The sequence below is a fragment of the Notolepis coatsorum genome (genome assembly GCF_963971535.1).
Source record: "Notolepis coatsorum genome assembly, chromosome: 7".
Classification (NCBI taxonomy): Eukaryota; Metazoa; Chordata; class Actinopteri; order Aulopiformes; family Paralepididae; genus Notolepis; species Notolepis coatsorum.
Genome location: NC_140171.1, coordinates 127,230,989 through 127,252,919, shown reverse-complemented (window position 1 = coordinate 127,252,919; position 21,931 = coordinate 127,230,989). Strand labels below are relative to the sequence as shown.

The window sequence follows — 21,931 nt, the reverse complement described above, 5'->3', positions numbered from 1 at the left end:
TACCGATGGTAGGCCGAACTTGGCCTTACTCCCACACGTGGCGTCGCGGGGAGGCTTTACGTCTGTGACTCTATTGGAGGGTAAGAAACTGGACTGAAAAGGAAGTCCTACTTTAGTAGCGCAGTATATATACGCACTATGAACAAATAGTCCCATTAGTGGTGCGGTAGCCAGATTCCTACGCGGAACTAGGACTTGTTCGTACATGTTGAGCGGTACGTTTGAACTGGGTCTGGGGGGTATGGCAGCCTGGCACCAAGGTCTCGACCAATAGTAGAATGGAGACTATTATGGGATGTTCAGTAGGCTAGAATGGATATTCAATGCATATTGTACAAGGAATATACAAGGGATATCAGGGAATATTAGAGAATATACAAATACAATTAAATATATATATATAAATAAATATATATATTCGGTTTAATCTGGCCCTTCACAACACTGTGTTTTTTTATTTTATATCTTGCATCGTAATATTTTTCTTTTATCAACCTGCCTGTGAAGCACTTTGGTGCCAGCTGCCGCTGCTTAGAAATGTGCTATATAAATAAAACTGACTTAACTTGACTTGACTTTATCAAACTAGATTTCGGAGGCAGAAGGGATTGTAGCAGCGGGTCCTTTTGTCAAATGGGCAGGTTCTCTTTGGATGCAGGTCGTTTTATTAGTTACAAGTAGCAACCAGCTTGCGCATATCTGGACCGTAGAGAACATTGAACAATCTCTGTATGTACTCGCACATTTCCTCATATTTCACAATTCTCAATCACGCACCAAGCAAACTTACTCTGCGTTGTCATATTATATATAGTCTGGAAAGAAAGACTGAGAAGAAAACTCACCACAGTGTTGTAAAAATCCATTTTTATAGCCCCATCTGTACTTAAAACGCTTACTTCCGCCATCATCATCTGCTGCTGATGAATTGTCATCAAATGAGCTACCATGGAAACGACCATCTACTTCACCACAGCAGCCTTATCAAACAAAAGTAGAACACAGAAGAACAAGGAGGTAAGCGTTTTAACTAGTGCTGTCAGGCGATTACATTTTTTTATCTAATTAATTACAGGATTTGTAATTAATTAATCTAATTAATCACATTTTAATTGCATAACCATTTTATGCCTGATATTCTATAATCATATTTCAAATTGCATGTGTCCGGATGGCAGAATTCAGTACTTTATCTACAAAACCTTCTGTTTAATCATCTTCCATTTATTAATTTGCTTAGATTTTTCATGTCTGGTCAATTTTAGCATGGTGTTATTCACAGTCAAAGATAAACTTTTTTTATTGATATTCTCATATATAAAACATCAATACTTGCCATCATTGTATCGATATAATATATATATATATAATATTGGCACACAAAGGGCGGCTGATTGGCGCAGTGGGCAAGGCGCTCGCCTCTAACGCAGGATACGCTGGGTTCAAGCCCAGCTCTTGGCGTTGCTACCGGCTGGCCGGTCGTTCATACTAACACAATTGGCAAGTGTTAGAGGGTGGGAAAGCCGGTGGGTGGGGATTGGACGTTGTGGACAGCGACTCCTACAGGTCGGTTTGGTGACGCCGGTGCGACGGAAGCAGGAAGTGACGGGGGCAGCGTGAGCCTCCCACGCGTTACTCCTCGCCACAGAGTTCGAGCTGCTGCGGCGAAAAGATGCGACAGGCTGCCTCCTCGTGTACCGGAGGGGACACGTGATGCAAGGCTTCTGTCCTCACTACAACCGACCTGGGAGGCATAGTCTAGCAACGTTCAAGACAGGGGAGGGAAGAATTGGAAATACGAAATTGGGATGGGAGAAAAATAGAAAAATGGGGAGAAAAAGTGGATACAAAAAAAAGATTGCCACACAAAATATCACTATATTGCTGTATCTATTCCCCCATTAGGCACACGATGCCTCTCCCCTTTAACGAGACAGACATTTAAATAGTTCTGCCTGATTATAAGTTTACAGATATCTAATATTTTGGCCTAGATTCCAAAGGCATTGAATTTGAGAGATGAAGTTGGTAGTCAAAATGTGGAGCACAGTAGTAGTTGTTTACATTATTCATGTGAAGTAATCTGGTCAAACGAATGTCGACCCATTGATCTTGTGAGCATCACTAACAATGCCTCGTCAGTTGCCACACTACAGGCACTGTACCCCGGGCCGTGTACATGACCCCCAGCAGTAGGTATTCTGTCCACATCTGTTCTACATTGCTCCTCAGACAAGCAATCCGTACGACCATCAGTACCGCATGTCCCTCTGTGACTCAGTGTGTGAAAGGTCTTCCTGGTTGTGTCCCCTGAGAATACCACCATGACATGCATGAGCCAGGTGACCTATTGACCTTTCCAGATCACTGCCTGGGTGGGGAGATGTGTGTGTGTGTATCCTGAGTCAGTTTGTGTGTGTGTGTGTGTGTTGAGTATGAATGAGCAAGTGAGAAGGAGAGGGACCCATGCTGCCCTGGGTGGCACAACTGTCCTAGCAGCGCTTGGCAGGGTGCCACACATGGCCCATGTCAGAACAGCTGACGGGTGCCCGGGGAGGGCGGGGTAGATGGGAGACAGGGTGGAACACTGGGATGAGTGTGTGGCAATAGGGATGGAGGGAGTGAAAGAGGTTGTGTGTGTGTGTGTGTGCGGTCTGTACATCTGCCCCTCTATGGCCCCCACAGCAGGCTGTTCTGACCTCGCACAGCTGTCCTGCTGTGGTCATGGTCAATTAACGACAGAAGGTTAACCCTTTACTATCACACAACCGACGGTCAAACCGGCTGTCGTGTGGCAGTGAAAGGCCTTCTGTGTATTGTCGCAGTGAAAGGGTTAACCGTTTGGTAGTGCGGTGGTGAAAGGGTTAAAACACACACACACTTTGAATCTATACATTATGTCCCATTATGTGAGCATTATGTGATGTCACTATTTCGGGTCAGGAGCTTCTTGTGAGAGTTACATCTGTGAGTTTTTTGTGATCACATTTTTTATTCTTTTTATTTTCACATAGAAAAAAAATACATGCAATACAGTAGTAATAATAATAATACACAAGACATCACAGGACAGTACTTCAACAATAATGATTACAATGACGACAATTAAATTAAATCAGTATAAATAATATAGAATGAAGATAGAGATAAAATAGAAAATAGAAATAATAAAAACAGAATATAAAATGATATTGCCACATGCATTACAAAATACATTACAAAAGACATTTCTTCCCCCACCCCAGGACCCCTCAGGACCAACACCATGACCCCTCATCTGTGACTATGTATGGTTAAAACAAATTCATGTGTGTATGACTACAGTATGTGTCCAGTCTCCTAATGTGTGTGTGTGTGTGTGTGTGTGTGTGTGTGTGTGTGTGTGTGTGTGTGTGTGTGTGTGTGTGTGTGTGTGTGTGTGTGTGTGTGTGTGTGTGTGTGTGTGTGTGTGTGTGTGTGTGTGTGTGTGTGTGTGTGTGTGTGTGTGTGTGTGTGTGTGTGTGTGTGTGTGTGTGTGTGTGTGTGTGTGTGTGTGTGTGTGTGTTTTCTGAGCAGGGCAGAGTGGTCTGGGGAAGTCTACCTTGATGAACACTCTGTTTAAGTCCAAGGTGAGCCGTAAGTCGGTACAGCCCGACCCAGAGGGGAGGATCCCAAAGACCATCGAGATCAAGTCCATCAGTCATGGTAGAGATTATTATTGTTATTGTTATTATTCACAAAGTTGGAAATGCAAGTTTTTTTTTCATTACTGAATATTAATATACACATTACTGAATATTTCCTTGTATGTGTACTGTAGAATGTACCTCGAGCCCTGCCCTCTTTTCTTGATCCTCCAATTAGATCAAGAAAAGAGGGCGGGCTTGAGATGGGTAAATTGTTCATTTCTGGCACAAAGAGGAGCATTTTATAACATGACCAAAACCTATGACTATATCACTCCTTTTTGTCCAGATATTGAGGAGAAGGGTGTGAGGATGAAACTAACAGTGATTGACACCCCAGGCTTTGGGGATCAGATCAACAATGAGAACTGGTGAGTAAACGATGCAAGAGAAAAAACTGTTATTGGCTACACCTATTATTATGTTGCATTTTATTAGCTGTGACCAGCAGCTCTACAGGTTGTTTGTTGGTTGGTCCACAAAACTCCCTACCCTTCTCTAGTTGTGTGTGTGTGTGTGGGTGGGTGGGTGGGTGGGTGGGTGGGTGGGTGGCGGCCTATGGCAAAAAGGTGCATACCTTCTAAACAGATTCACATAACATGGACAAACTTTGTGGAAAGCTGGATCATAATCAGGGGCGGACCTAGCACATTTGGCGCCCTAGGCGAGATTCACCACTGCGCCCCCCCCCACCCCCCCCCCCCCCCCGCCCCCCAAAAAAAGATTTTTTTTTGTAATTTTTTTTTTTTGTAATTTTTTTTTTATGGCTTTTGCCTCTTCATAGTTCTCTAACGTTAGTCTTTCTTTCCTCAACGCTCAATTCTATAAACACTTGACCGATACCCATCAATGCACAGCGCTCTAGCATGTTCTGACTGTGAACACCTAAAGCTGAGGCTCAGACCGACCGACCGTTTTAGATTTTTGGCTCATTTTCCCTTATGTTAGAATTTTTTTATGTAAAAATAATGGTTGCAGATATAGAGGGGTGCGCCAAAACTGCACAGACAAAAAAAAAAAAAAAATTAAAATAAAAAAAAAAAAATTAAAGAGAAATTAAAAAAAACTTTTTTTTGTTTTTTGGCGCCCCCTAGGCGACCGCCTATATCGCCTGTAGGAAGGTCCGCCCCTGATCATAATACACACACAGCCACGCCCCCTTGTGAATGCACGTACGTGGCTGCAGATTTTGTGAAGTCAGGGTTGTTATATCATAACTTCACTCTGGAAAAAATAAAATATGAATGAAACAATTGTGCATGTAGTCTCTATCTGTATTAATTCCTGTTGTGAAATACATTGACAGTAGCATGTTGTCTCTGTATTCATTCCTGTTGTGAAATACATTGACAGTAGCATGTTGTCTCTGTATTCATTCCTGTTGTGAAATACATTGACAGTAGCATGTCGTCTCTCTCCAACAGCTGGCAGCCCATCATGAAGTTCATCAACGACCAGTATGAAGCCTACCTGCAGGAGGAGATTAACATCAACAGGAAGAAGAGGATTCCGGACTCCAGGGTTCACTGTTGCATATACTTCATACCACCTACACATACACACACACACACGCGCACACGCGCGCACACATGTTTATCTATACTTGTGAGGGCCGTCCGAGTATCTCAGCGTTGTCTGTTTGTAGCCCGAGATACGTGAACCCAAAGATCTGTTGGCATGGAAAGAGGACCCCCACTGTGCTTCTGTAAATCCGGCGTGAAGCACCGTCTCAACCACGGTGAGCAGAGAGCCTGGAGGTCCTCTTTCCCGGCAGGTTGGCAGGGAAAGAAGAAAAAATATATTAATGCATATCCGTTTTCCGCTCTGAAACCGGGAACCTGCTCAAACGGCCGAACCGGGCAGTAACACGCCTGACATTTTGACATTACTATACTTCTGAGGACCCTTGCTGAAGCTTGCACAGCTCAATGGGGTCATCTTTTAGCTGAGGACTGAAGGTCCTCATCCCAAAATGTCCCCACAAGAACGGTTGGTTGTCATTGGTATAAAAGACGAATGCACGCACACACACATGCACACATGTGGACACTCGTGGATTAACGCATGCAGCATATTGTGCATATTCAAATGTGCACAAACATGCATGTGTGGACCATAGATATACAGTATACTATGTAGTAACTCACACACACACACACACACCACGGTGATGTAGCACCCACTTACAGTATGTTCCAGAAGAAGACAGACATCTTAGTCGCAAACGGGCGATTGTAATCAAATAGCAGGTGATTATCATTAAATGACAATAAACTGTGGCAACTATGCCATATTGCATGGCAAAACACATCATGAGAATAGTAATTATTGTAGCACTAGTTTCTACCACATCTGCAGAGAATGTTGGAATCTCCCCTGAGCCATCGTCTGTCTGCAGCTCCTTAACACTTCCTTCTTTATCACCGGTTCCCCCATCTTCCCTCATTCTCCCGCTATCTCCCTCGTCTTGAAACCACATGTGGAACTGATACTGGAGACACTGAGGTGTCACTATGGGAGTCCTCTCCAGGGATCTTCTGAGAGACAAATTAAGTAAAAAATGCATACTAGTATGATTTTAGTGGGATACTAGTATGATTTTAGTGGGATACTAGTAGGATTTTTGTGGGATAGTAGTATGATTTTAGTGGGATGGGATACTAGTATGATTTTAGTGGAATACTAGTAGATTTTAGTGGGATACTAGTATGATTTTAGTGGGATACTAGTATGATTTTAGTGGGATAATAAACTATATCTTATATTATGGCTATGTGTCTAATACGCCCGTTGCTTATCAATGACTTGCTTGCAGTCAACATGTACGAAACGGATTGTTTTTCATCAGTACAAAACAGTACGTTTTATACCGTTTTGAATACGAGTATAGTTTTGAAGATTTCTAGTGATTCCAGAAAAATCCGTGAAAATCGCCATTTACTGGAATACACAAAACACGTTGTAATTTTTCGGCCTATTTATGAAACGTTTTCAAATAAACGCTAGATTATCGATATTATATGTGTATTTATTTTTTTATCTTTATATTGTGGTTTTGCTAACGGGTCTGAAGCAGGGTGTAAAGAGCTCACACACAGGGCTTTTATGGGGCACATGTAGAGAATCATCATGATACTAGAGTCACAATATTGCGATATATATATAAAATATCGATACTTGCCATCATTGTATCGATATAATAATAATATTAGCACACAAAATATCACAATATATTGCTGTATCTATTTCCCCTTAGGCACACTATGCCTCTCCCCTTTAAAGGGGAACTATTTTACTATTTCTTTCACTATTTGGGCACTTTTACACAATTCCTGTGAGTCTATGGAACACCTCTGTAATATATATATTTTTTTTATTCATTGTTTTGTATTTCTAATCAAGTCCTCAAAAACAGCATTTTTCTACCTCAAGATCTCGAGCTGTTTTGAGCCTGGGCTCCTAAACCACTGCGCCGGGCCGGCCCCGCCTGAACATTAACATGCAGCGGTGTCTTTATGACATCACATATAGGGCACATTTTCAAATGACTCAGTTCAGTGAGGGTGAATATTGTGAGAGGAGAATTGGAAGAATGCGCCAATATGAGAATTTTGAGACATAGATCATATTAATATAAGTTCACATAGCTAGGAAACAATGCTAAACACTCAAAAAGGCCATTTATAAGATAGTTCCCCTTTAATGAGACAGACATTTAAATAGTTTTGCCTGATTATATGTCGGTAATAATCATGTATAGGTTGTTTTCATGTGTATCATGTCATGTGGGCTGTTTTCATGTGTATCATGTCATGTGGGCTGTTTTCATGTGTATCATGTTGTCATGTGGGCTGTTTTCATGTGTATCATGTCATGTGGGCTGTTTTCATGTGTATCATGTTGTCATGTGGGCTGTTTTCATGTGTATCATGTTGTCATGTGGGCTGTTTTCATGTGTATCATGTTGTCATGTGGGCTGTTTTCATGTGTATCATGTTGTCATGTGGGCTGTTTTCATGTGTATCATGTCATGTGGGCTGTTTTCATGTGTGTCATATCATGTGGGCTGTTTTCATGTGTGTCATATCATGTGGGCTGTTTTCATGTGTATCATATCATGTGGGCTGTTTTCATGTGTATCATATCATGTGGGCTGTTTTCATGTGTATCATATCATGTGGGCTGTTTTCATGTGTATCATATCATGTGGGCTGTTTTCATGTGTATCATATCATGTGGGCTGTTTTCATGTGTATCATGTTGTCATGTGGGCTGTTTTCATGTGTATCATGTTGTCATGTGGGCTGTTTTCATGTGTATCATATCATGTGGGCTGTTTTCATGTGTATCATGTCATGTGGGCTGTTTTCATGTGTGTCATATCATGTGGGCTGTTTTCATGTGTGTCATATCATGTGGGCTGTTTTCATGTGTATCATATCATGTGGGCTGTTTTCATGTGTATCATATCATGTGGGCTGTTTTCATGTGTATCATGTTGTCATGTGGGCTGTTTTCATGTGTATCATATCATGTGGGCTGTTTTCATGTGTATCATGTTGTCATGTGGGCTGTTTTCATGTGTATCATGTCACGTGGGCTGTTTTCATGTGTATCATGTCATGTGGGCTGTTTTCATGTGTATCATGTCATGTGGCCTGTTTTCATGTGTATCATGTTGTCATGTGGCCTGTTTTCATGTGTATCATGTTGTCATGTGGGCTGTTTTCATGTGTATCATATCATGTGGGCTGTTTTCATGTGTATCATGTCATGTGGGCTGTTTTCATGTGTATCATGTCATGTGGGCTGTTTTCATGTGTATCATGTTGTCATGTGGGCTGTTTTCATGTGTATCATGTTGTCATGTGGGCTGTTTTCATGTGTATCATGTTGTCATGTGGGCTGTTTTCATGTTGTCATGTCATGTAGGTTGTTTTCCTGTAACCTGTAATCTGTACCGTGTGTTTTGAGTCAAGATTTTCTAGAAACAAAGATGTCCACTGCTGGCTGTATCCTTACATTATCTCAGCAGCGTGTGTATCTTGTTAAACATCCAGGTGGAGGCTATTTGGTTCGTTTTCATGACGTTTACTCAGGCACACGTTCCTAATGCCTGTATAATAAAGACCACATTGCTGCTGCTTTGTTCATGATTAGGGTAATTTTCTCTAAAGTCTGCAATTTGTATGACTTAATAATGATGAGCGTGTGTCCTCGGGTGCATTTTCATAGACATTGACACACACTCAATGCACACACACACACACACACACACACACACACACACACACACACACACACACACACACACACACACACACACATACGCATTCTGTACAGACAAATACACACACACACACATGCAGTGCTGCAGATTAGGCTCCACGGAACATACATTATAGTAGGTAAATATCTCCACCATAGATCTTCCCGTAACCCTAGAGAGAAAAGAACGTTCTGGAATAACTCTCGTCAAACAGCCCTCTATTCTTTATTCTTTTCCTTCTCTTTATTTCCCCCCTTTTTCATTTCTCACACAAATAACGTATCCTGCAGTTGAGGTTTGAAATGCAGGCCTGTTCCCAATTACGCCGACACAATGCCAAAGCCATGTTTCTAGATGGTTGAATGAATGAATGAATGAAAACTTTATTTAACAGATTGCAGAATGGGTACAGTACAGTACGGCTCAATACATACAATTGTTAAGGGGATGCAGACCTGAGAAAGACGTTTGTCTTGTTTCCATCAGGGTCCCCCATTTTCAATTCATATAGACATTTATGACATACATAACATACATGACATTTATGGCATAGGGACATATAGGTATTTAGTACTGATACATTTGTGACATAGGCGGTATTCAAATATACAGTACTGTTACCCCTAGATCCTGACAGAGTATATACATATGATGGGGAGGGGACTGTACATTAGGAGGGGGTGGGTGGGTGGGAGGGGAATATACATACGGCGGGGAGGGAATATATACATGCGGTGGGGAGGAGACTGTCTATTAGGAGGTGGTGGGTTCCCCTGCATCCTTCCCATATGGCCCACGAGAAAGACATCACTAGTGAAGATATCAGATTTTATTGTTGTGCTGCTTTTTTTTTGTGACACATCTCGAGCAACCATTTCAATGTATTAACGGTTCTGATCTATTTTACATGTCAGCAATTTGCTCCAAGGTTTCTTTTTAGTTGCTTGTGCGTTTTGAGATAAACGGCACTCAACGCTGTTAATAAAATTTTCAATCAATCAATCAACGGAGGTGAACCAGCCCTGGTCGCAGTGGCCATTTTTGATAATGGCAAAGTTGGCCATGTTATTTCCCCCGGGCTGTCCTCTTAGCTCAGGAAATAAGTCTTCCTGAGAACAACTATTGGTTACCCTGGACAATGTTGCACTTGGACTTTGTTTTACCAAGGGGTGGTTTCAAATGTATTAAAGAGGAGAGCGGAAAGGGAAGGAGTGCTGTCTGCATTGTGGTCACCCCTCTACACCACTTGGGCCTAACAAAATAAATGGTTTGGTAACTTTGGTTCCTGTTGGTTGTCAGTTAAGGCCATGGGTAGGTAGGGAATTTATTTAATTTAATTTTTTATTTAATTTTTTCCCACGGTGACTATGGATAGGGAATTCTTTTATTTAATAAAAATGTTCACAACAACATGGATGCATGTACTCTGCCAGCATGTTTAATATCCATAATACTAAAGGTTAAAATTTGTGCTGTCAATCGATTAAAATATTTAATCTCATGATTGTCCATAGTTAACTCGCGATTAATCACAAATTAATCGCATTTAAAAATGATTAATTTTTTATCTACCTTAACACATTCCCTGCCACGCTTCTATCCATCAATGTATGATCACTGCCACAAGTCGAAGCCTATGGAGATGTTTACCTTCTTTGCAGGGCTATAACTTTTTAAATTGTATTGCTAAATTGACATTACTATGGCCCATTCAACATCGATTATCTATCGTTCAGGATGTAGGAACGTTATACTTTTTCATTCATAGATTCAAACGAAAATACCGTCTAGAATATAAATGTTTTTATCGTTTTCTGCAGTAATTCCTAGAACGTGAGTTATAGGCATACACTCATAATAGATTATCAACTGCCGTTTGTTGGCGATACACGCTATATAAAAAATGTCAACTGTACATGATCCTAAACGTTATGACTTATCATGCGCAGATGAACGGGGGGGGGTCGTTTATAATTCCGTGATCGTCAGTAAATGCTTTATGTAGTCTGGGTGATATATTGATCAGAGCAGTTTGCATTTATAATAATAAACACTCACGCTGAAAATGACGTCAGCGTCCTCTTATCGTTCGCCGATGAGACTGGAGGAAAAAGATCCCACTTATTTGACAGCGATCTCCTAAATCCATTTCCGGTTTGTATAATCATAATAAACGCCCAAATCATATAGATTATTGCGTTATGGCAGCGATCGCTACACACAGACGTGTGTCTAGAGTCCCGTAACAATATGTGAGTGCCGGACGCATTTGCCAGGTACACGGAGATCTCCAGAGATCCATTTCCGGTTGTAACTCGCCGATCATCCACCAGGCGGCAGTATTGAAGTGTTGCAGAGTTGTGCAGGCTCCCACTGCATCAGACCAGGCTCCATGAGGGAATTATGAATAACATGGCGAAAAAATTAAATATGATCTCAATAACGTTGTACGCCGTGGAATGGCAGAATTAGCATGACCTTGAAACACGTTGTACGACGTTTATGGCGCAGGATGTGTTAATGAATAAAGTGTGCATGAAATAATAGGGGAAAGAAAACATTAGGAACTTGTTACATTCACCCACACAAAGGCTCAGTAATCACACACCCCCCCTCTCTCTCTCACACACTCTCCCAGCTCTCTTTCTCTCTTGCCCCTTCCTCATCTCTCTCACCCCTTTCTCTCTCTGTATATATATCTCACACACACGCACACACTTCAGAAACAAACATAGTATCAATGAGAGCATCAATAATACACCTGAATGAAGTCTAGTTAAAAAAAGAAATAAATAAAAAAGAAAAAAAAATATATATATATATTTTCTTTTTCTTAAAAGTTAATCGTGAGTTAAAAGAAATAGTGGCGTTAATAGAATCGGGCGATAACGCATTAATACCGCGTTAACTTTGACAGCCTTAGTTAAAATACAAAGACACTGTACTACAAAAGTACAATGTACAAAGGTAGTAGTATTAAAAATGCCACCCCTAAATAAATACTACTCACTAAATATCCTGACGTCAGAGAGTTGTGCAAATATAGTGAAATACTTGCTTTTTATATATTCTCATTATTGACATGGACTGCACTTTTTTACTAAGATTTAACTAAACTTTATTGTAAAAAAAATGAAAAGAAATTTGATTTTTAATTATTTTTTTAACTCATAAAATAAATTTGGGTCGCACCTAAATCGGCAGGGTCGGTCGGCAACCGGAACCAAACAATTAATTTTGCATGGCCTTGGTAGCTCCCATTTTGACCACAGTGCAACTTCCAGAGGCTCGTTCCTGACGGCTTAGTGCTCAATTTGTAGATATACGACTACCATTTTGCTCTGAAGCCAAGAACCAGGACAACTGCATGCGCATGTGTCCATGTTTGTTGTTTATGTGCATGTAACATATGGTGGTGTGTGAGAATACATGTGCACACATGACATGTCTTGGCATGTATATCCACTCGTGCATGCAATACAATGGTTCGCATGGACATTAAATTGAATATTCTTGCAGCTGTGCATATGTAGTCCACGTCAGTTATGCATGCCAATGACACACATTTAATGCACGTGTGTGTGTGTGTGTGTGCGCGTGTGTGTGTGTGTACACGCTGTATCACCCCCCCCACACACACACACAGCTGAGGTCAGGATAGAACCTGGGGGTATAACACATCCAGCACAGTGGTGCAGTGGTTAGCAGCACTGTTGCCTCACAGCAAGAAGGTGCTTGCATGGGTTTCCTCCTGATACTCTGGCTCCCCCCCCTACACCACAAAAGACATGGATGCTACTGTACTGTAGGTACTGTATAATACTCCTGCCATAGCCCTTGACCAAGGTACTGGCATTACAGCTGGAGTTGGTCCCCGGGCGCTGCACTGGGTGGCTGCCCACGGCTCCTAAATAGTTAGGATGGGTCACAGGCAGAGGACGGATTTCCCCATGAGGATTAAAAAAATAAAAATAAAAGTATACATTACATAACAAAGACCACACAGAGAAAGAACTGAGCTCTCTCTTCTCTCTCTCTCTCTCTCTCTCTCTCTCTCTCTCTCTCTCTCTCTCTCTCTCTCTCTCTCTCTCTCTCTCTCTCTCTCTCTCTCTCCTAGCTCCCTCTTTTTCCTTCTCTCCGTCACTTCCTTTGACTGTATGCCAACGTGTGGTAGAACACATCAACACACATAGCATGAAATGTCTCAGCTGTACCGGTATTTATGTGACATTAGCCAGACTGCACCCCCCACCTCTCTTTCTCTCTCTCTCCCCTCCCTCCCTCCCTCCCTCCCTCCCTCCTCTGCTTGTTCATGTGTACTCTCCCTGTGTTGTTCTATGGTAGACATGTAGCGATGTGTCAGTCAGTCGTTCTCTCTGGAGGCCCCCAGCCAGCCTCTGCAGCTGCTGCCCCGGGTGACGTCTCTGCACCAGGCTGCCCTAGTGGCATGGCTGGGGCTAACTGAAGGGCCAACAGGATCACATAGGGGGGGGGTCTAGAGAGGCAACCACAGGCAGTGCGAGAGGGAGAGAGAGAGAGAGAGAGAGAGAGAGAAGGGGTGGGGTGTAGCAGAAGGGACAGTTTGGATGGACAGGGTAATTGGGACATTTATTAGCCTATTGTTTTACCAGGGATAATTACAGCCACTGCTGCTATTGGAGACTGGGCCTTGGGGGGGGGGGGGGGGGGGGGGGGGGGTGTTGCAGCTGCTTTGACAACAACATAACGTTTGCCATAACTTACATTTTACTGTTGCAGTCTGATAAAGGCTACTATATGATTACACAATACCGTTGGATGTTGACTCATGCTATGATACGATGATGATGATTTATACTATTTTAAGAGAAATAATTGAACAAATTACATAGTTGGACAAAAATGTTAAAGGGTAAAATTTTTTTTTTTTTTAAATGTGAGAAAGAAACGGCTGCAATTGTTTTAATAAGGACAGTGACTATCAATTATGACCAGAAGAGAAATGTATATAATATTTATTAACCTGAATATAAAGCAATAGAGCATGATTTCCCCCTAGTGGTTATTCTGCCTTATGGCATCTATATCTTAAAATCATGTGACTTTGCTCTGTGGACACGGTATGCATTCTTCCAGTGGCTCCACATGTCCCTTGTACTACATTTAGAATACTTCCTTTGTTTCCTTTGTTTCGCGAGGATCCTTTTGTAGTGAAGACCTGGTGACCTGGGCCAAAAAGGGTTCCACCCCATGGTCCATAGTTCATGGTGCATAGTTTATGGTGCATAGTTCATGGTGCATAGTTCATGGTGCATAGTTTATGGTGCATAGTTCATGGTGCATAGTTTATGGTGCATATGTAAAATACTGGCCCGTGCTATAGTGCAAAATTGTCCTCAGCAGCCCGAGTTTGAATTGGTCCTAATGATATGGAGATGGCAGCCTAATAACCCAGGTGGGTTAGTTAGTGAATTGTCGAGGTCCATCCCCGCTCACATCCCTCTATAACGGCAAACTTAAAGGAGCAAAGTTGTATTTTATTTCACATATGTCCTGGTATAATGAGTTGAAGAGGTCTTTTAAACTCACTCCTCAGAAATACTGCCCTTGGTTCAAATCAAGCACTGCTGCTGCCTTTCATGCTGGCAAAGCACAGACTCGTGGGTCAAACACTGGTCGAGGTACAGGTTTCAACCAAACAAAGCACAGACTCATGGGTCAAACACTGGTCGAGGTACAGCTTTCAACCAAACAAAGCACAGACTCGTGGGTCAAACACTGGTCGAGGTACAGCTTTCAACCAAACAAAGCACAGACTCGTGGGTCAAACACTGGTCGAGGTACAGCTTTCAACCAAACAAAGCACAGACTCGTGGGTCAAACGCTGGTCGAGGTGCAGGTTTAAACCAAACAAAGGGAGCAAAACACCAGCATGACTGACAGCCCAGAGGTGAATCAAACTGTTGCTGACCTGGTGGTCAAATTAACCCTTTCACTACCACACTACAGACGGTTAACCGTTAACTGTTTGTCGCAGTGAAAGGGTTAACCATTTGGTAGTGTGGTAGTGAAAGGGTTAGGCAGCGTTAAACATTTTATGTATGTATATTCTTTGAACTTAGTTGACTCTCTGTCTGACCTCTGACCTCTGTTCCTGGGTGTGTCTGTCTGACCTCTGTTCCTGGGTGTGTCTGTCTGACCTCTGACCTCTGTTCCTGGGTGTGTCTGTCTGACCTCTGACCTCTGTCCCTGGGTGTGTCTGTCTGACCTCTGACCTCTGTTCCTGGGTGTGTCTGTCTGACCTCTGACCTCTGTTCCTGGGTGTGTCCCCTGCAGTCTGAGGCCCCTGGATGTGGAGTTCATGAGGCGTCTCAGTAAAGTGGTCAACATCGTCCCGGTCATCGCCAAGGCCGACACACTCACGCTGGAGGAGCGGGACCATTTCAAACAGACGGTGAGACGTGTGTGTGTGTGTGTGTTTGTTGTTGGGTTTTTGGGTGGTAAAGGTGTTTTAAATGTGTGTGCGCACCTTGAGTTCACAAACGGAACTTGTCTGGAAAAAACTGCGCTGTACTCATCCTGGAGAGAGAGTGAGAGAGAGAGAGAGATATATAACCCCAGCACTTCAAAAGTCATGTCTGGTCCAGAAGGAAGCATTTAAAGACCTATTTATTTATGGTACAGTGTTCCAGAACTCTTCTCTTACCAAGAGAACCTCTGGCCCATCTGCCAGCAGAGCAGGCGAGCCCTTCATTACCAGAGAGAGAGAGAGAGAGAGAGAGAGAGTCCGCAGCACTGCCAAGTTCCCAAGATGTTTTCTTTTTTTACTGTGTGGTACATTTCAAGGCATGAACTCTGTTGACTTCAAGGGGCTAGAAACTGTAGTTTTTGTATCGACGTAACAATGCATGTTCAGGACTAATAGCACTTTTACGCGGCTCATTTGTGGCCTTGTTTTTCCTGGTCAGTATGTCCACTATTACATCGTTTTAAATGGACAGATTGGTTATTATCTGTACGGTTACTGTGGATTGACTTCTGCAGGCATGTGTGTCAAACAGATCGACGTGACCAAAACAAAAGGAATATGTAAAGATAGCACGTTGGTCTCTCTGTTAGGTGTATGGACATAGATAATACAGCTGTATATTTTAACTTGTGACTAATACGCTTAAAGGAACACGGCAACATTTTGGGAAATTAGCTTACCGTCTTCTCCAGAGAGAGACAAGAAGATAGATACCAGTTTCCTCTCTGTGCGTTCAGTAGAAAGCTATCTGGCTGCATGTTAGCCTAGCTTAGCACAATGAATAGAAGCGGTCATGACCGGTTAGCCTTCGGGAGAGGTGTTAGTCGGACAATGCCTAGGCTAACCGGCCATGTCCTGGTATCTATCTTGTCTCTCTCTGGAGAAGACGGCCCATTGCCTTTTTAACTGATAAGCCTCCACCATAACCATGCAGTATTTTCTCCTCCTCGTTGCTTTCTCTACTACATGTGTAATACCTGTTTGGCCTGAGTTGAACACAGCTTCGTGTGTGTGTGTGTGTGTGTGTCTGTGTGTCTGTGTGTCTGTGTCTGTGTCTGTGTCTGTGTGCGTGTGCGTGTGTCTCTTGGACACAGCTCAGTCCAGGGAGGGTAAAATGTCCACCAGATTTCCGCCATCCCTCCTGTCTTCCCTTCCTCTGTCTCTTTCTCTCTCTCTCTCTCCTGGGTGCTTGGCCTCGTATGACAGCGTTATAAATTTTTAGGAAGCACGCTGGGCGTCTTGCCTACCATTTCACTACGCGACCACAGCACCGTCCAATGAGAACAAAACAGGGAGTCGACCGTGTTGTTCCAGAGATGGAAGCTGCCGGGGCTCGTAGCGGCGTTGTTTGGGTTGGCGGCACGTGCCTCCCTACGACCCTGAAGATTATTGACTTAAAAACATTTTACTTTTTTTTTTGCTTTCCCCTGCCAAGCGGTCGTTTCTCCCGCCGCCGTTTCTCCAGGCAGAGTTGACATGTGACCTCTGGGCTCTTTTCTATTGGAGGTCTCGCCCTCTATGTGTGTGTGTGTGTGTCCAGCTGAGCGCCTCCGCTTGCGTTCCCTTACCAACCGTTGATGTGGCTTTTTGTTGAATTTTTTTTTGGGTTTCTGTCCTATAATGTTACTCTGAGAAAGTTTCCAAGGATAAACAATAACGTGTTTGATCATGGACTGAGTGGAAATTGTCAAAGTAGTAATTGTGAGGGGGAACAGTCATTCATTTAAAGGACATCACTGCCAGAGAGGCCTGTGTGCCTCAGTCTCCCTCTCTGGGTCTGAGCCATTATAAAGACATATCCTCTGCATGGGTAGGGTGGCCATTTCATAAGCCATCACTATTTCTGGCTGTGTTTTTGTAATGGCGGTTAACCTTCATGTTAAGCTAATTTCCCAAAATGTTGGTGTGTTTTTTTAAATGATGGAGTTCTCTTGATTTACGTGTGTGTGTGTGTGTGTGTTTCCCTGCAGATCAGGGAAGAGCTGCGAGCCAACGGTATTGATGTGTATCCTCAGAAGGAGTTTGATGAAGACGCGGAGGACAGGATGATCAACGACAAGATTCGAGTGAGTTATGTATATGTAGTACACTAGGGGTGTGACGGTACACAAAAGTCACGGTTCGGTACGTACTTCGGTTTTGAAGTCGTGGTTCAGATGGTATGTTTTCGGTAGAGAAATATATGCAAAAGAAATGCAAAACATAAAATTGCTTTTCAATGATAATTTGTTTGTTTGTTTTATTAAAAGAACACGCCAAAATTTTGGGAAATTAGCTTACCGTCTTCTCCAGAGAGAGACAAGAAGATAGATAACAGTTTCCTCTCTGTGCGTTCAGTACAAGGCGATCTGGCTGCACGTTAGCCTAGCTTAGCACAATGAATGGAAGCGGACATGGCCGGTTAGCCTAGGCATTGTCCAACGAACACCTCTCCCGAAGGCTAACCGGCCATGTCCGCTTCCATTCATTGTGCTAAGCTAGGCTAATTGGCCATCATTTCCTGAACAAAGGAAGGTACATAACGCTACAGGGAGCAGAAGTGAGGAAAGCTGCAAAACAGACAGACTGTGTTCAGTGTAATTATAATGTTATATGCCTATTTTTCAGGTTTTTCATTATTATTATTATAATTATGATATTTTTTACCGAATCATATAGTTTCCTCGCGAACCGGTAGCAAATGTTTTGCAGCCTGGTGTTTGGGGGCCGCTGGTCTAATCCATTATCAGTGATTAGGAAGACTTTACAGTAGCCCGATATGTTTACATGTACAATTATGACCTGTATAGGATCCATTGTTATTCATTAGAGACCAAAGTGCATTTTATAACTCCAATAAATCAAAACAAGCTCGTATGACACAAGGAATACCAATGACGAGATCAGGGTGACGTAGGGCTGGGCGATATGGCCAAAAACGGTATCGCGATAAAATTATTTTCATATCACTCGATATCGATAATTATCGTCGATATAATTTCTGTCAAGTTTAATTAACTTCTTATGCCCGGCGCCGACGGACGGGCTATTAATAGACTCACTTGTTTTGCTGCTGTGAATGTCTCGAGTTGATGTCGTCATCAGTCCGCGCACGTTCCCCAGTGCATAGATTATTATATTCCACCAGGGGGCAACCTACCGCCACTGGATCATAAGCATTATAAGAATGGAACCAACAGTTAGCCAGAGCAATCGGTGTATCCCACGACAATGTACTAACTATCACCCTAAAATACTCCGTTCCGCCAAATACATTGCAACGACGTCCACCGCATACCCCACACTACTCTAACCGTTACCATCAAAATTCACGCCACACACCCACTCTGCACGTAAACTATAAAATAGCGGCGTGCAAGCTAATAATCCTAGCCAGCCTTGTTTCCAATGTACTAACTATCACCCTAAAATACTCCGTTCCGCCCCAATACATTGCAACAACGTCCACCGCGGCGCAGCATACCCCACACTACTCTAACCGTTACCCTCAGAATTCACGCCACACACCCACTCCGCACGGAAACTATAAAATAGCGGCGTGCAAGCTAATGATCCTAGCCAGCCTTGTTTATTACCCAGAGGTGCACCGCGGGTCTCCTTCGCTGTCGCCATCTCCTTCACTGATTGGTTGTTAGTGCGTGTGCGCTGATATCCAAGCTTGGAAAATCGATATATCGAAACTTTGTGACCACGTTTCATGTTTATTTCGAGGAAATAATTTATCGCGATAGTTATTGTTATCGTTTTATCGCCCAGCCCTAGGGTGACGAAGGATACATACAGTACAACCACAATAAAAGATAATACTCCTGAACAACCAATGTGTGACGTAATGACGAGACCCAGTCCAGAACTTGAAACTTGAACTTGAGTTCACAGCTCACCCTGCTGCATGAATCAAGCAGCCAATATAGACCTCATCTTACTGTCAAAAGAACTTCTCTCAGAAAAACTAGACTATTGGGCACCCAAGTGGCTGCGTCGCGAAGCGGCCGACCCGGGTTCGATTCCCGGACCCGGCGTCCTTTGCCGAATGTCTCCCCCCCGCTCTGTCTCCCGTTCTTCTTCTCTCTCTCTCTACCGGACTGCCCGGTAGAACATACCTATAAGAAATCGACCAAAAATATAAATAAAAAAAATACAAAAATAAAAACTAGACTATTAACACTTTCAGTGCCCAGCAGGCGGCGCACATTTAGTGCTTGAATGCCCACCATCCACTTCAATGTTAGCATTAATATCGCCTAATCTATGTTTTAAATTATGGCTATGTGTCTAATCTGCCCGTCGCTTATCAATGACTCATTTCCAGTCAACATTGTTGAAGCGGATTGTTTTTTTATCGGTTCATTTCCGTTTGATAGCATTTTGAAAAGCCCTCGTTTTCACGAGAAAAAAAAAGATTCCATGATAATCGCCCTGTACTGTAATATTCTAGAACGTTGTAATTTTTCGGCCTATTTATGAATAGTTTTCAAATAAACGCTAGATTATCGATAGTATATGTGTACGTGTGCACGCTCGTGCCGCGCGTTGAAAATCGATTATCTCCGTTCCTGATCACTCTTACAGTCAAACAGCCATATCACATTATAGGGGAAAAGCTTATATCTCCGTGAAAACAGGTCTGATTATCCTAAGACTGGTAAAATAGATTCCTTACCTGAGATCAGATGGTATCCAAATGGATTATTCCAATTCCTGATCGCCATTCCAAAACACATTACAGGGTCCAGAATGAATCTGATCGGCTCCGGTCAGGGCTGTACGCTAAGCTTTTTCACTAGGGGCACACTTTCCCCTAAATGAGAAATTTAGGGGCAAAGAATATTTTTTAGGGCCACATTTTTAAATAACTATTTTACCATTATAGTAGGGCTGGGCGATATGGCCTCTAAATGATATCGCGATATTTTTTGGCCATATCACGATACACGATATATATCGCAATATTTTGACATTTCCTCTAAAGCACTTAAAAATGCTTGATTTAACCCTTTGATGCATACAGTCACGCCAATATGATGATTATAATAAGTCCCTGCAACATATGTTTGCATTATTAAACCATGAAGATGCTTTAAAAAATAATTTAATGAAAATGTACTAAGAGTAGTCTACTGACACACTAATAAAAAATTTATTTACATCTAAGACCATTTATATAAAAACTTTTGGGTGCCTTTTTTTTGCACAGTACTGTGTTTTCTATCCACTTTAGCCAACACACACACACACACACACACACACACACACACACACACACACACACACACACACACACACACACACACACACACACACACACACACACACGCACACATATATATATATATATACACACACACTACTGTGAGAAAATAATAATCACACACACAAAGGGATAATGGCTTATAGCAGACTTAATGATTTTAGAATATTTCAGATAATGAAGTTAAATGTTTATATCATCAACTATCCAGTTAGTATTTATACTGTCTGTAACGTTTGGCTACTTTAAATCATTGAATGTAGAGAGAGCTGTACTGTATTGTACCCATTCTGCAATCTGTTAATAAAGTTTTCAATCAATCAGAGCGAGAGAGAGAGAGAGAGAGAGAGAGAGAGAGAGGGGGCGAGAACGAATGAGAGAGCCAGCCCCCCCCCCCCCCCCCGGGTTTTGTTCTAGGTTCGCGTTTTGATCGTCTAAGCTGCCGTAGGTGATGACGTCACACTCGAATGTAAACAGGAAGCGTTTAACAGACGGAGATGGAAAGTGGATGATATACAGTAACAGAAACGAATAACCAATAAATATGAAGTTATGTTTAAACTTCTGTTGTCAAGCGTTGTCAATATAACCCACCCCCTTTCCTCCCGAATGGAACTAGTGTTGTGGAGTCCGCTTTGACTGGTGTCCAGGGTTAGCAGCAGCTAACGCTAGTTAGCTTAGCATAATCCTAATGGATACCGTGGATAGCAGCTAATGTTAGCCCATTGCTCGTGTCAATCAAATTGCATGTTATTAAAGGTCCGCGCTGGTCTGTCTAATGAAATTACAACCGCAACATTATGCCCTGGTTGTAGGCTAATGTTTTATCCAATTTGTATGGATTAATTTAGGAGTGAAATGCGAATGAAGGGTTGCAATCACTACTCGCAAGCTTGCCCCCAGATGATATTTTCCACTCGCACCGGCCAGATTAGGGGGCAATTTGCGACGAGATGCTCGCAGTGTACAGCCCACATGCGTGAGAAGTAAAATGTGGATTCCGGATATCCAGTCCAATCCAAAATGGTGCATTACCATCTGGGAGACGATAGGGGGCGCTTTTTTCACATCTGAGCCCCTGGCGGGGCTGCTGTACCAATGGTAGACTCGGTTGATGAAATATTAATTCAGATCGCTAATAATAATAAAAAAATATGAGAATTCTCGTGATAGGCATTCAACCCGCGGGCTGATAACCCGAGATATCTTGTGATGGGCATTCAAAGCGTTAATATGAC

At 42.5% G+C, this 21,931-nt stretch overlaps 1 protein-coding gene across 1 annotated transcript in view; it reads left to right on the top strand.

Moving 5' to 3' along the window:
- septin9b (septin 9b) overlaps nucleotides 1-21,931 on the top strand; it is a 128,033-nt gene that overhangs the window by 97,092 nt on the left and 9,010 nt on the right. The window contains 5 exon segments of the mRNA XM_084318539.1: nucleotides 3,556-3,684; nucleotides 3,955-4,036; nucleotides 5,090-5,254; nucleotides 15,250-15,367; nucleotides 17,413-17,508. Coding sequence (XP_084174665.1) covers nucleotides 3,556-3,684; nucleotides 3,955-4,036; nucleotides 5,090-5,254; nucleotides 15,250-15,367; nucleotides 17,413-17,508 — 590 coding nt within the window.